Genomic DNA, 15191 nt, shown 5'->3' with positions numbered 1-15191 from the left:
TTCACTCTTTCTGGCGCTACTTGGAAATTCCCTCTGCTCTTCCCCAGTAGCATATTGGACACCTTCCGACCTGAGGGGCTCATCTTCCGGCGTCATATCTTTTAGCCTTGTGATACGTTCCATGGGGTTTTCTTGGCAAGAATACTGGAGTGGGTTGCCATTTCCTTCTCCAGTGGACCACATTTTGTCAGAACTCTCTGCCATGACCTGTCCGTCTTGGGTGGCCCTGCACGGCATAGCTTATGGCTTCACTGAGTTACGCAAGCCCCTTCGCCACAACAAGGCAGTGATCCATGAAGGGGTTTTCTGGGTTGTTCGTGGTTAATAAACAATGGTTTGTTACCGCAGCTGGGTTCGCACACCATAATAATCCAGAATTCAGCAACCCATGGGTTAAATAAACCTTGGGTTAATGTTAAGTGCAAACAAAATGTCTGTTACTACCTTTGTATCATTAACAAGCTATGGTAAAAGTGCAGTAAGCTGAGACATACTCAACAGTGTGTATAATACCTTCCTGCTTCTAGGCCAGGGGGCTTTCACCCTGCATTGCCACCCAGATTTCTTCCCCTCTGAAGCCCTAATTAGTTTGAAGCAAATAATTTCACCCAAACAAGTAACGAAGAAAAGTGTGGTGCATACCTTGCCTTGCTGTGTATTCATTGTCCTCAATCAGCCGTGCCAACCCAAAGTCGGCTACCTTGCACACCAGGTTCTCCCCGACAAGGATGTTGGCAGCTCGGAGATCTCTGTGAACGTAGTTCATCCTCTCCACATATGCCATGCCAGATGCAATCTAGAACCATCCCAACCACAAAAGACATTCTGAGTTTGCTTGAACTAGCATGATGCTCAGTCACCCCTTTTGCCTTCAGCTTGCCCATCACTGCAATGCAGCCTCCAAGAGCTTCTTCGAAATGGGATTCAGCCCTTGGGCTGAAAGAGGTTCAACACCCCTGCTTTAAACCAACAAGGCACTGAAAGACCTTTCAGCACAAATCTCCACTCTATGCATCAGAGGGTGCTTCCGGAGAGGCAGCTTCTAATGCTCCTGAATCACTGCTGTTCCACTATATGACCATAAAGCGCAAGTGGAATAGCAACTGACTTTCCACACTAAGAGGGACATAGTGTTTTTTGTGGATGTACATACACATACTTTCTATCCACACTTTTGGTTGGGACATAGTCAAGTCCGCAGGGAATGGATAATTCAGCACCCTCCCTCAGCCTTTTCCTTCCCGCAGGGGCAGGGTGCAATGGAGCAACGGAACAGGGTGCAACTTGCAGGGGCAGGGTGGAACGGAGAAAGGACTGCTGAACTCTTGGCTCTGCTGGTTTTTAAAAGGGCAAAAGGGAATGCTTTAGCCCAGCAGGGATTTGTTACCTACAAAATTGCGGTGGGGATCTACATTTTTATGCCAAAAGGAGTGGGTGGAGAGGGTGAAAGCCACCCCCTCCGCCGCCTTACATCAATGACCCGGTTCACACAATCACCGCAGCCCACTGTGGCTTATTAACCATGGTGAGTTATGACTCCTGTGGGCTTCAAGTTGGCAATCCAAGCTGCTGCAGTTTCTCATTAGGTGCGAACCCAGCAAGGGTGGGCTGTTGGGGTACTTGACAAGCCACCCAGAACCCATGGGCTCTCAACCACCCCAACAACCCACCCTGGTCGGGTTTCCATGTAACGGCAAGCTGCAGCATGCCCCCACCATGTCCTGAATATTCAAAATGGCTGCTGCTGCCATAACAAGAAGCCCTGTGTGGAAATTCCGCCATGGTGGCTTCTCGTTATGTGCCAACTGGGCCACTGTGAGGGCTGGGACTGGTGTTTTGCAACCCTCTCCAAACTGGGTGCAGGTGAGGGGGATTCCCTCCTCCCTTCTGCAAGCCTTCTCAGATTCTCGCAGAGCAGAGGAGTTGGGGAAGTAGCAGGATTTTTCTTGCTACTTGCTAAGCTCTGCACAAGCTAGAGAAGGCTAGGTCCCCCCCACCATCACCCCACCAAGGAGTGCCTCTCAGGAGGCTAACACTTGGAGCCAATCCCTTGGTACAGCTGTGGGTCCTCCTCCCAAAGCCAGTGTCTTGTTGGGTCAAGGCAGTCCCGCTCGCTTTCCCCCCAACGCCCATGACACCAAGACAGAAGGAGGCAGGGGCGTTTCTCTGCTCCAATGGCCGCTGGACTAATTGACATGGACAGGGTGTGTGGAGGGTGGAGGGAGCAGCAGCTGCTGCCGCCACCACCACCGTAGCCTTATGTAGCCCCCTCCATCCAGAGCTCACTCATGGGGGTGGGGGTGAAAGAGGGTTCTTTAAAAGAAAATAAGGGAAAAGGCAAAATCCTGAAGGGGAAACGACTGTTACAAGGAAATGCCTGGCAAGCAATGCAGAAAGGCAGGGCGCTGCCAACATCATCCAACTGTAGTGCAGACTACGTGATGACAGCAACATCAGGCTGCCCAATGAAAAGTGAATAAAGCATAGTTATTGCAGAGCAAACACTTTGTCTGGAAGCACCCAGGATCTCGTGGTATAGTTTTTTCAGCCTGTACCACTTCTTGCTACAGGCTTCATGTCTGAACACTTGTGTCAGGAGTGCCTTAGCTGCCTCTTGCAGTCCCCTCCAATAGCCAACTCAGGACACAGACGATGAGGATTCTTTCCAAGGCTTTATTCCTTTATTACTTTATGACTCTTTCAGATACTAATCACTAGTGACTAAGCAAGGAACAGCACTGGGGAAAGATAGCAGAGTAGCCTAAGCTCCAGGTAAGGCAGTTGGTCCCCGTTTGAAGGGGAACCACAGGAAGACTCTGAACTTATGGGCTATGGAGAGATCCTCCCTCTTTCCCTTGGGTCCTCGGGACGCGACCGTTGTCTGAGCGCCAAACGAGTGGAGCGCCTCCTTTCGGCGCCCTCCATCTGTCGTCACTCCTGCGTCTGCGCCGAGCATCCAGCAAGCCCCCCTCCAGCACTCTCTCACTGCCGGGGTCACTATCTATCCCAGGAATGCTGGCAGGAGGAATCTCTGCCTGCTGCTGTGCTTGTGAGAGATGAGCGAGCTCCTCTCCCACGGATTGCTGTTCTTCCTCAGAATCAGAACTGCTTTGGGGCTCTATGGGCTCAGTTTCCACCCTGACAACTTGTCGTGATGAACCCCCCCACCCCAAGAAAGAAAATTAGTGTGTTAGGGAGGCAGGTTCTAGGGTAGCCTTCTCCCTAACATGCTAGCAGTTTGTGTAGCATGCAGTTCCCCCACCTGCAGCCTGAAGTCATTCAGCCTGGAAAAGTGGCACCGTGCAATTCTGCAGCACAGGCAGATTGGTTCTCAAAGCAGGCTATACTCACCTGAGCTGCCATATCGACCAGCTGGGGCAGCCTCAGATACTTGCCCATCTCCCCCTTCAAGAAATCCAGGAGGCTTCCTATGGTGGAACATACAGTTGTCTGTAATTAAGGTAGGGGCAAACCCTAAACTCTTGCAGGTGCGTTTCCCCTGCAGATGTGCAGATGTTTTAATCTCACCGAATGAACAATACCCTTTAATTGGGCCAATCAGCTGTTTTAAAGAGTGTGGAAAGCATTTGAGCCTTATAAAAATTTTAATTAGTGTCTTTTCCCCCTTCATATTCTGATTTAGGTGTGATTCTCCACTCCTCAAGTTTTCTAGCAGCATGGTGAGTGTTGAATAGTGAGTTGGTTTAAAAATGGGAAAAGAGGAAGGAGAAGAGTAAGAAGAAGCATGAGTTGACTGGTACATAGTCCCTTCAGCACTTGCCAAACACTGCATGAATCCATTCATCCCACATACATAACACACCAGTTTGGCTGTGTGAATTGGTCTTAAAATAATGCCCAGCTGATGCGTTCATGTTCCACATTCTGCCTATTCCAGCTATAGCTAAATGAGGAAGATCGGGGGGGAATATTTTCCCTCCCAACCTTGGAATTCTATCCTGTCCAATTTTGCCTATTGAGTTGGAAGAAAAGGCCATCCACACAAGGAATCCAGCCACTCCGGCACATAGTACATTGCCATAAGTACATTGAGCACCTTTGCACATGTATTCTGTCACGATGTAGATAGGCTCCTCTGAAACCACAGCATATAGCTGCACCAGCTTCTCATGGCGCAGTTTCTTCATGACCTGTGCCTCCTGCAGAAATGCTTCTGGAGACATTGTCCCGGGCTTCAGGGTCTTTATTGCCACCCTGGTGGTGCCATTCCAGGTCCCTGGAGTAGAAATAGAAGTAGGTTAACAAGGCACTGAGAAACATGGTGTTCAGATATTGGTATCTCCAGATATGAAAATATCTTTGATAGCACATTTAGGGCATGCTGGTACCATGCTCACTGTCATATAATGTGTATAGCCAAGTACAGCCAAAGGACTATCATCATCATTTATTACATTTCTGTACCGCCCCATAGCCAAAGCCCTCTGGGTGGTTTACAAAAGTTAAAACATTAAAATACAATATACAAAGTTTAAAAACCATTTACATAAAAGCATACAGACAATATATACAAACATATAACTAAAAACAACTTTGAACTAAAAACAATTGGAAAAAACAACAACAATAAAACAACACAGCTTAAAAACAGTATACAAAAGTCAGCAAAAGAACAAGAGTTCTAAAGGAAAGCCTGCCGGCAGTCTTTAATACCTGCTTAAAAACCTTCAAAGAGGAACTGTAGAGGATACAGTTGCAGGCAAATACAGATGGACCACGAGATGCTTGTGAATTTGATGCGAATCTGTTCCCCTTCCAAAATTATTTTCTGGATGGCACCTTTTGTTGTCCTCATATGAGAAGGCCACCATCACATGTTCTTATTTTGCTACAATACAATATAGTGATGGCCACCAACATGAATGGTTTTAAATGGGGATTTGACCATTCAAAGTTACTTAAATTTTTGTATCCTTCCTTCCATAAATGAGTTAAGTGTGACATACATGCTGTTCCTAAAACAGCCTCACATCCAGGTATTATTCAGGCTCAAAACATTTCTGCTTCAGAGATGGAACTATTAGGTACATTTGAATGAACCATGCTCTGGATTGTAGCTGGCTTTCAAGCTGATGTAGCCTGTTGTGTCCCTTAAGGTCATTTATGGGAACTCTAGAAGTTCAGTCATATAGGGTGCCTGGATTTACACAGGCACAAATGAATTGACATCCTTATTCTGCCAACATCCTGTGGTCTGTTAGAGACATGAGACTGGTTCCAGGTTTAGTCATACTTAGAGCTGACTCACTGAAATCAGTGAGACATGGGTCTACTCTAACTATGACCACATATGAACCAACCCATGGTATTTCACACTGGCCAGTCATGCTTTTGAAAACTCTTGTTTATTTCTATTATGGTCTGTGGCCAATATGGAACTGTAACTAAACGAGACTAGTTTTGATTTTGTGGTAGTTACTGTGTGCTAATGCAAGGCGAATCCTTAGCACAACTGACATGGAAGGTTGATTATGCTTAATGCTACTGTGCACGCTCTCTCTCTCTCTCTCTCTCTCTCTCTCTCACACACACACACACACACACACACTTGACCCAAGTAAAACCTTGCACAAGGCAATTGTACTAGGTGGGTTCTCACATCCCTACTCACATATCAGGAGGAAGTTATGCAAACCATAAAGACTGTTACTGTGACTGGTTTTGCACAACATGCTAACCCACACTCAGTGGTTGAGTGTAGGTTGTTGTTGAATTGTGGATTGTTTGTTGAAATGTGGGTTAATAGGTTGTCTGAACCCAGGACATTTTCCACAGGGTGGCTTGTTAACCATGCAGTGTGGCTTATTGTTCTTGAACAAGCCGCCTTGAGAACACATTGTTTTATTTATTTATTTATTTATTTATTGCATTTATACCCCGCCTTTCTCCCTCTCGCAAGTAACTCAAGGCGGCTTACATTATCCTCCTCCTCACCGTTGTATCCTCACAACAACAACCCTGTGAGGTAGGTTGGGCTGAGAGTCTGTGACTGGCCCAAAGTCACCCAGTGAGCTTCCATGGCCAAGTGGGGACTAGAACCCGGATCTCCCGGCTCCCAGTCCGTCACTCTCACCACTACACTACACTGGCTCTTGTTGTTTGTTTGTTTGTTGTTGGCTTGTTCAGGGTGGCTAACAACCCACACTGTATGGTTAACAAGCCACCCTGTGGAAAATGTCCTGGGTTCAGATAACACGCTAACCCACATTTCAACAAACAACCCATGGCTCAACAACAACCCACACTCAACCACTGAGTGTGGGTTAGCGTGCTGTGTGAACAGCCCTAATGCCTTCAGCTAATGCTCTAGTGCAACACCCCAGCTGTTTTTAGTGCAAATCCGGGGGGGGGGTTCACTGGTGAAAGAGAGCTGGTGCTCCTGATCCTATCATGGTTTGCATGGTCGACATTAAAACCAAGCTGCAGATTATTCAGGAAAACCAAGATCATCTCATCAGTAATGAAAGAGGCCCAAATAGATGCTAGTTCTGCAAGCAGCATTAATGGCTGCTTTTCTGCATCTCCTCCCTCTAAAAGACACTGCCAAAAATTCGTTTTCCTTCCCAGAAATTCAATGGCCATCAGATCAGTATCTGTGCTTTGTGGCTCAGGTACCTGCTAGAAATCCTTACCCATCCACACTTCTCCAAAACAGCCTTGCCCAAGCTTCACCTCTAACCGCAGCGATTCCCGAGGGATTTCCCAAGCATCCTTTGCCAGGCCTTGTGTCTGAGGCTTGCTGGTTGGGCAGACATTGGTGAGACGGTGGCACAAGCCATCTGCATGTTCTGGGAAAGGCAAATGCACAGAGCAGAATAAGACACAAGACAAACCATTTTTTTAAAGAATATCCATTTCTTCTTTCCTTCTTAAACCCAGTTTGAATCCCCTTGAGTCGCCACTTCAATATATAGGACTTTTTAAAATCTGGAGCTCAGTGCTTTATATATATTTTACACTACTTGTCTATATAAGATGTTCTACAAACCACCAAGGAAGCACTTAAATGGGCACAAACATCAGAACACCTCCTAAGGTGCCTCAGGCTGAGTTTCCTATAAGGATTTATTGCCCTAATATTCTATCTACTGCGGAGATGAAAACAATGGTTATTTCTATAAAGGGACTCAATAGATCTGCTTGGAACCCTGCCCCTAATGTGAGAACTTGTTGCAGTTACTTAATAAGAAGGGGAAAGCACTCCTCACAAGCCCAGAGATTGGAAAGCACTCATTGCAAGCTCAGAGGTCCATCAAACACTTTACCACGCTTAGAAGCAAAAGCTATTAAAATCATAACATACAGTTGTGAAAGGCATAGGTCAGTGTCTAGTTCTAACTTCAAGAAGACTGCCACTACAATCTCCAGGATGTCAGGGTTGAGCCCAGGCCCCTTGAGAGTTCTGAGGACTCTGATTCTGCATTAGAGCAGGAACAGCTAGAACAGGGGAGGAACCTCCCCCACAGCCCCCAGGCATTAGGAGAGAATCTTCCCAAGGCCTTGACAAACAGATGGCCCAGGCCAAGTCGCTGCCTCCCCGCCCACCATAGGAACCCAAGTTTCCGAGGAGGGGGAAGAGGGGTGTGACTTGAGAGATGCCAGAGCGCATCGAGCACATCGCAAGTCAAAGATACCAAATTTGGGGATGGGGCTAAGACGCTCTGCGAGGATAGCCACTCTTGGAAGACAACATAGAAGGGAGCCACCCTAAGGGAGGGGCATCACCGTTAGGTAGGTTTTGTCCAGGGCAAACTGTCTGCAACTTTAATACCCTGTGGATTATCTTCCCTAATAGAGATCTTAGAATAGTCATTTACAGCCTGCGGCAGTTTGAGAGCTTCCTTGAATCTGCATTGTGGAAAGGTTTGCTTTTAGCGTAATAAAGCCGCAATAGCTTGAACTACTAGTCTCTTGTTTTGTTGATTGCGAAGGAGGAGGACGACACAGGTCAGGGTCAGAATCTCATCACCACTTCATAGTTGCCCTTATTAGTATATCATAAATGGCCACCTTGCGTGCCATTTTTTCTGGGTAAAAACATGGGGTGCAAATCAAATCAAATTAAAAAATCATCAGTTAGGGCAGGGGTGGGGAACCTCAGGCCCAGGGACCAAATCCAGCTCTCCTAGCATCCCAATCTGCCCCTCCAGTGCTCCCCAGATAGCCCTGCCCCCTTTCCTAGGCCCACCCATTTCCTCCCAAACACCAATTGTTTGAATGTTTCCTGGCCTTTGTTCAGTGTCTGTCCCCTCCCCCCTTTCTAAAAGATTGAACTGCCTCTCCTAAGGCTTAGTTATTGGCAGTAACAGCTTCAAGGTACAAGATGCTGGGGCTTTTTCTTGTTGTTTTGAGCCTGCTGCCTTTGCCTTCAGCCCCATCTGCCCCTAGAATGAAGCCCCCAAGAGCTTCTTCATAATTGAATTAATCCCTCAAGGTGAAAGAAGTTCCCCACCCCTGAATTACTGGAACCCCATTGCTAGAAACAACTGTGGGCATTTGCAACACACTAATGTCTTGCAGCCCTGAGCACAACTAAATGGTTGTTTCAAAAATCACCAGCAGCTACAGGAGACCCATCTTCATTAAGGGCGAGTGCAACTGGGGCTTAAATTGACAGGTCAACTTTGGGGTCATTCATAAGAAACAAGAGTTCTGTTATGTGAGCAGAAACTGCACTACATATTTACTTGGATCTAGTGAAGTATTACCAAGGTGACCAGAATTATCTATGCTTATAGCTGAGAATCACCCAAGAATCTAACCAGCATCACTGCTTCAACAAGGCCATCCTTTGCACGTCCATCTGAATGCAAGCAACTATTCTAGTCCTGGATGAAAGTGATCACCAGGTTTCCAGCCCCTACCATCTCAGACATTGTGCTAGAAAGAATACTGGACAGCAACCAAATTAAACCTTGGTTTCACTGTCCCCCTAGCTCCCTGTCGCATATGTTACCATTCTGTAAGCTGACCGTCACCTTCTTATTATCTGGCATTGCAGTTTTCTCTGTACCAATATCAAATTATTCGTAAAGCATGTATCTTTTTCTTGTTTTCTTCTGAAGCAGGAATAACTGAAATGGTGTGCCTCATTCAGTCTTGCCATCCTGAGTGTGGTCATGTAAATAGGTAGATCAGGGCCTTATTGTGAAGTGGCAGGTAGGCCATGCTGTGCCAAACATTGGTTTAATTCCCTTAAACCTGGACCCGACAAAGGCCCTCTTTTGTTTTCATAATGAATGCTTGATTTCTTGTTAGATCAGTCCATTGGAACTGTGTGGATTAATCTGCAGGGAGCCGATATAAGAAATACGTTGTGCTATAGTAAGGTGACAGTAACAGTATGATTCTAGCCTTAAACCCTTACTGCCCTTAAGGTGCTGTCCAAACTGATTCACTGCTTTGCTTTGCTTCGAATGTACCTTGGACAGGGCTGCCGTATTCTGCAAAGAATCCTGCATTATAAGAAGCCGACTTGAAATGACACTTACTGGAGTAATAAGCCACCAGCTGCTGAAGGCTGCTGAACTGCGTGCGGGAGGTGATGTAGAAGCCACCATTGTCCAGCTTGCGGATCTTGTAGTGCTTCACGTTGAGGCCCTTGGCATTGTCAAAATCGGAGACAGAGAGGCAGTAGGCACCTGGCGAAAAAGAGCGCGCACAGCTCAAGTATTCTGCCTAAGAGATACACTGGGGCCAATGGTTAGCAGGACTGACTGCCCACAGCATGGTAGGAATATATATATATATATATATATATATATTTATTTATTTATTTATTTCATTCCTTTGAAGGTCAATAGAATATTTTCTGCATAAGATGAATAGAAGCATATACACAGGTTTTACGTTGGGCCATTCTGTTCCTTGAGTGTCAAAATCTCTACAGCATTGTTAATATTTTAACAACACTGTAAAGGTTTTGACACCCAAGGAACAGAATGGCCCAAGATAAAGCCTATGCATGCACTCCTATTCATCTTATATACAACTGGGCTGGCCCACCTTGTAAGAGAGGAGAACAAAGTACAGGGAAACTAATATAAAAAGACCTATTGATTCATTGTTTCCTTGTGGCACTTTAGAACGGGGAAAACATTGAAAACACAGAGATTTTCAAGAGATGCCACTTTCACATAAGAAAGCTGGTGATGCTGCAGTCAGTAGGACAGTAATTTCACAGCAGGATTAAGAATTTGGGGTGGGAGGGGGGATGCAGAGTGGATATCTTTGAAGAACAAAAGCAGTCAGCAAGGCCTGGTCTGTCTAATTATGGCCTCCAGCTGGATCAGCCATCACTCTGAGCCTGTCAAACCTCACCAGCTAATTTGTGTGAGGTTAACATAGAGCTCAGACTCAGAAGACCTTTGCTGCAGCGCCACAAGGGAGAAAAAAATAGATACTGGCAGGAGATCTATAGGGAAATGTGCTTTCCTCCTCGGCTGCTAATGCAGTGCTCCAATTACATGGGGAAAGTGCTGTTGTGTTAACTTGTCAGAAGTGTCAGCTTTTCGATGTTACATGGAAGCCAGGATTATTGGGCAGGCTTTTCCAAAACACAGAACAGTTCATTTCTGAGACTGGCTTTTGAGACAGGCTCAGTTGCCAGTTTCCTGTGTGTTACCTTCATCTGAAAGTCTGGCAGTGGGCAACACATTGACAGCAATTAACAACACGCTCTAACTGTTAAGTGCCAGAATGGGGTAGGAATGCTTGGGGACCTCTGTAGAAGTTTCAGAGGCCATTAGTAAAACACAGGCTTATTAAAATTATTACTTAGCATTTATGTAGATTTTTTTTTAAAATAGGAAAGGAATTTATTATCTTATTTGTGACATTCATCCTCTCTTTTTGAAAGTAGTTAATTTTTCTTTAACCATCTTTACCACCCTGGGCAATTTCCATTGGATATGTGGCTTATGGTAACTGGGTTGGAACCAGACAAAGTTAGTCATGCTTTATTCTCATTGAAATCAATTGGAGAAGTTAAGTCATGACCAACTTAATCCCACTGATTTCAGTGGGACTAAAGCATGACTAACTTGGCCTGGATCCAACCCACTGTAAATAAGGATGTAAATAATTGTGTCGTGCAAATGGAATGGTTCTTCAGTACTGCAGCCTGGGCTAACTATAGAAGTATGAGTTGAGCCAAGGCACAAAGTATGCAGCTCACCAGGTCACAAGCAATACCTGGGCCAAAGGATGTTGATCCCATCCTTGCAGATAAGCCTGGGACAACTTACTTGCCCTAATTGCGTTATGAACCCACTAATATAGCAGTGATGGTGATCTACATAAAAAACTCAGTCCCATCATCGGAACAGATGCAATTACAAATGTGCAGAAAATTCATCCTCTAAGGACAAAGCCCAACAGTTGCAACCTAGGTAGCATAACTGCCTCCTTCAACCTGCTAGAAGCAAAGTGTCATCTGACAGTGACCCCTGTTACATGTACTTTATTTTATTTAATATTATTTGAAGATAGAAACAAAATTCAAAGTGATCTGGATAGACTGGAGCGCTGGGCAGAAAACAACAGAATGACATTGAATAGGGATAAATGCCAAGTTCTGCACCTAGGAAAAAGAAACCAAATGCACAATTACAAGATGGGGGATACGTGGCTCAACCACACTACAAGCGAGAAGGATCTTGGAATTGTTGTCGATCACAAGCTGAATATGAGCCAACAATGTGATGTGGCTGCAAAAAAGGCCAATGCTATTTTGGGCTGCATTCATAGAAGCATCGCTTCCAAATCCCAGGAAGTACTAGTTCCCCTCTACTCAGCACTGGTTAGGCCTCATCTGGAGTACTGTGTCCAGTTCTGGGCACCACACTTGAAGAAGGATGCAGACAAACTGGAGAGGGTTCAGAGGAGGGCAACAAAGATGATCAAGGGACTGGAAACAAAGCCCTAGGAAGAGAGACTGAAAGAACTGGGCATGTTTAGCCTTGAGAAGAGAAGACTGAGGGGAGATATGATAGCACTCTTCAAGTACTTGAAAGGTTGTCACAGAGAAGAAGGCCAGGATCTCTTCTTGATCATCCCAGAGTGCAGGACACGGAATAATGGGCTCAAGTTACAGGAAGCCAGATTCCGGCTGAACATCAGGAAAAACTTCCTGACTGTTAGAGCAATACGACAATGGAACCAATTACCTGGGGAGGTGGTGGGCTCTCCCACACTGGAGGCCTTCAAGACGAGGCTGGACAGCCATTTGTAAGGGATGCTCTGACTTGGATTCCTGCATTGAGCAGGGGGTTGGACTCGATGGCCTTGTAGGCCCCTTCCAACCCTACTATTCTATGATTCTATGATTTTTACTTATTTATTACATTTCTATACTGCCCAATAGCTGAAGCTCTCTGGGGAGTTCACAGCAATTACACCAACTCTTACTTTTTGTTCAAGTTAAAACCCATCCATTATATAACTACCAAGTAAGAGAGGTTTTATGGGGAAATGTTATTTATAAAGATATGACTGGAGACTGAAGTACCAAGGGTCAATGCTGTGCATACCCTATGCTTTAAAAAAGAAAAGAAAAGCACAGAGTATATTACACCAAGGCAATCAAATTTTGTACCCAAAATACTGACTTCTGCACCCTGCATAAATTATGCACCTAAGGGTGCAACTTATTGGGTTGACACCCACAAGATGGAAGGCTGCAATCTTCCAAGTATCCTGCTGGGAGGGCAGGAAGAGCGATGGAGGTGATTTTCGCTTCTCCATCCTCCTTTTTTAAGCTTTTCCCTCTAGATCGGCTGCTGAGCTGCTGGGGGTGGTAGTGAGGATGGGGATGGAGAGGCCATAGGATTTTGTGTATTCTGGCTTCTCCCCCTCCCCACCCACTGGAACACCCCTTTTGGCCTTTCTGAGGTCATCCAAAGCTGCTTTTCCAACCTCAAAAAGCAGGCACGGTGGTTCTTCCTGCAGAGGCTGTGAGGGGGAGGGATCAGATCTTGTCCCCCTCCTGAGGTTGTAGGCATGTCTATGGCTTCAGGAGGGAAACATTTAAGTGGTCCCTGGGAAACTCTGGAGGGACCATAGGATTGCACCCTAAGGACCTTTTCCTTATTTTATTTAACTTGTTATGATACTCCTAGTCACAGAGAGGAGTTATGCACAGCACTGAAGCCTACTCCTAGCACTTGGAAATCTCATTTAGCCACCCTTTTTGCTTTTGAGATTGAGCAGGGATTGCTTGCCCACTCTCAAGTCCATCCTCACAACCATAAGGACTAGAAACTTGCTTTTCTAAAAACACACACACCAAAAACTGAGATTCCCAGGGACCTGAATTTTGCACCCATCTGTACCTGCTCTGGAACAATGGAATGCACACAGCTTTGAGATTTCCCAATGTTTCACCATTAGGGAAATGCAAAACATGCAAGCAACCAAATATGAAGGCTTCTATAAAAATAATAAATGCAGCATTCCTTTCGACACATCGTAGGCTTACTGCAATTTAGTACACTGCAATGAGGAATATTTCAGGGAGCAATGTAGAAAGAAATCTTCAGTTGAACATAGTGAAGGGAATAGGCCAGACAGACATTTGGTCACTGCTGTAATGATCAAGCACTTCTGCTGTCTCCAGTGTCCTTCTCTTCTAATAAATATCTGACCTGTTCATAGGTGTGATGGCCATTCCCTCTGTGATCTTATGCCCATCTTGGATAAACCCATCATATAGGATAGGAACCAGGAGGTCAGGGCAGAGGATATCTCCAGCTGAATTCTGTGTTTGTGGCTTTTACTGCTGGTATATATATGCTATTTATATACATATATTTCAGCTATCCTTTGTCCCTACCACCAACCACTTCCTACAGTGCCATTCACACACAAACACAAATTCCATATAAAACTGTTCCCAGAAATGCAATAAACAACAGGAGGGAACGGCAGAGTTTCCTGTTGCCATTGGTTACCCAGCTATTCCCAGCTCAATGACCCAGTTTCAGTACCATTCTCTTGCAAAGAGGACAGGCACAGGATCTGGAGTTTCTGTTTACATTTAAATCCCACCCAGTTCTCTACCAATCAGATTGGAATAAGGAGGAAGGCAGACAGAGTACTGCCTTGTTGACAAAGCTGACTGTAAATCGCATATACAAGCAAAGGATGGAGATATTATGGGCATAACAAAAACATATTTCCTTGTGTCACAATGGCTGTTATTAAAAGTCTTGAGCCAGAAAAAAAGGGGCATGAAGAGACTGCACTAGCTTCAAGGCACCAGGTTTAGAACATAAGAACATAAAAACAGCCATGCTGGATAAGATCAAGGGTCCATCTAGTCCAGCATTTTGTTCACACAGTGGCCAGCCAGCTGTCGACCAGGAAACCACAAGCAGGACATGAGTGCAACAGCACCCTCCTGCCCATGTTCCCCGGCAACTGGTGTACATAGGCAGCCTCTGATACTGGAGGTAGCATAGAGACATCAGGACTAGTAGCCGATGATAGCCTTCTCCTCCAGAAATTTGTCTAACCCCCTTTTAAAGCCATCCAAGTTGGTGGCCATCACTACATCTTGTGGTAGCGAATTCCATAGTTTAACTTTGTGCTGTGAAAAAGTACTTCCTTTTATCTGTCCTGAATCTCCCACCAATCAGCTTCATGGGATGACCCCGGGTTCTAGTATTTTGAGAGAGGGAGAAAAATGTCTCCCTATTCACATTCTCCACACCATCCCAGCTGTTGTAACCTTCCCTCATAGGGGAGATGCTCCAGCCCCTTGATCATTTTAGTTGCCCTTTTCTGTACTTTTTCCAGCTCTACAATATCCTTGTTTAGATGCAGTGACCAGAACTGTACACAGTATTCCAAGTGTGGTCGAAGATCCTATCAGATTATGCTTGTAGTTGGGGTTTTTTGCCCCAGTGTGTATCACTTTACACTTGCCTACACTGACCGGATTTGCCATTTGGATGCCCATTCTCCCAGCTTGGAGAGATCCTTCTGGAGCTCCTCACAATCCCTTTTTGTTTTAACTACCCTAAATAATTTGGTGTCATCGGTAAACTTGGCCACTTCACTGCTCACTCCTAATTCCAGATCATTTATGAACAAGCTGAAAAGCATTGGTTCCAATACAGATCCCTGCAGGACCTCACTATTTACTTCCCTCCATTGGGAGAATTTACCAT

The 15191-nt window shown here is 45.4% G+C and overlaps 1 protein-coding gene and 1 long non-coding RNA gene across 3 annotated transcripts in view; one reads left to right on the top strand and one right to left on the bottom strand.

The window, feature by feature from the left end:
* Positions 1-15191, bottom strand: part of SRC (SRC proto-oncogene, non-receptor tyrosine kinase) — a 139327-nt gene that overhangs the window by 11062 nt on the left and 113074 nt on the right. For both annotated transcript variants that reach the window (XM_084853954.1, XM_084853955.1), the window contains exons 7-11: positions 9513-9662; positions 6654-6809; positions 4058-4237; positions 3352-3428; positions 643-796 (exon numbers count right to left, since the gene is read on the bottom strand). In XM_084853954.1, the coding sequence (XP_084710080.1) occupies positions 643-796; positions 3352-3428; positions 4058-4237; positions 6654-6809; positions 9513-9662 (717 nt within the window). The remainder of the gene's footprint in view (positions 1-642; positions 797-3351; positions 3429-4057; positions 4238-6653; positions 6810-9512; positions 9663-15191) is intronic.
* The window catches only part of LOC146348759 (uncharacterized), an 84299-nt gene that overhangs the window by 52901 nt on the left and 16207 nt on the right, over positions 1-15191 (top strand). Inside the window, exon 2 of the long non-coding RNA XR_014790708.1 lies at positions 9453-9751. This is a non-coding gene — a long non-coding RNA (uncharacterized LOC146348759). The remainder of the gene's footprint in view (positions 1-9452; positions 9752-15191) is intronic.

The sequence above is a fragment of the Heloderma suspectum genome, chromosome 4 (assembly GCF_057233095.1).
Source record: "Heloderma suspectum isolate Gila_16-S chromosome 4, 16-S_ref, whole genome shotgun sequence".
Lineage (NCBI taxonomy): Eukaryota > Metazoa > Chordata > Lepidosauria > Squamata > Helodermatidae > Heloderma > Heloderma suspectum.
Note: the sequence above shows the minus strand (reverse complement) of the source record. Positions and strands in the feature narration are given on the sequence as shown.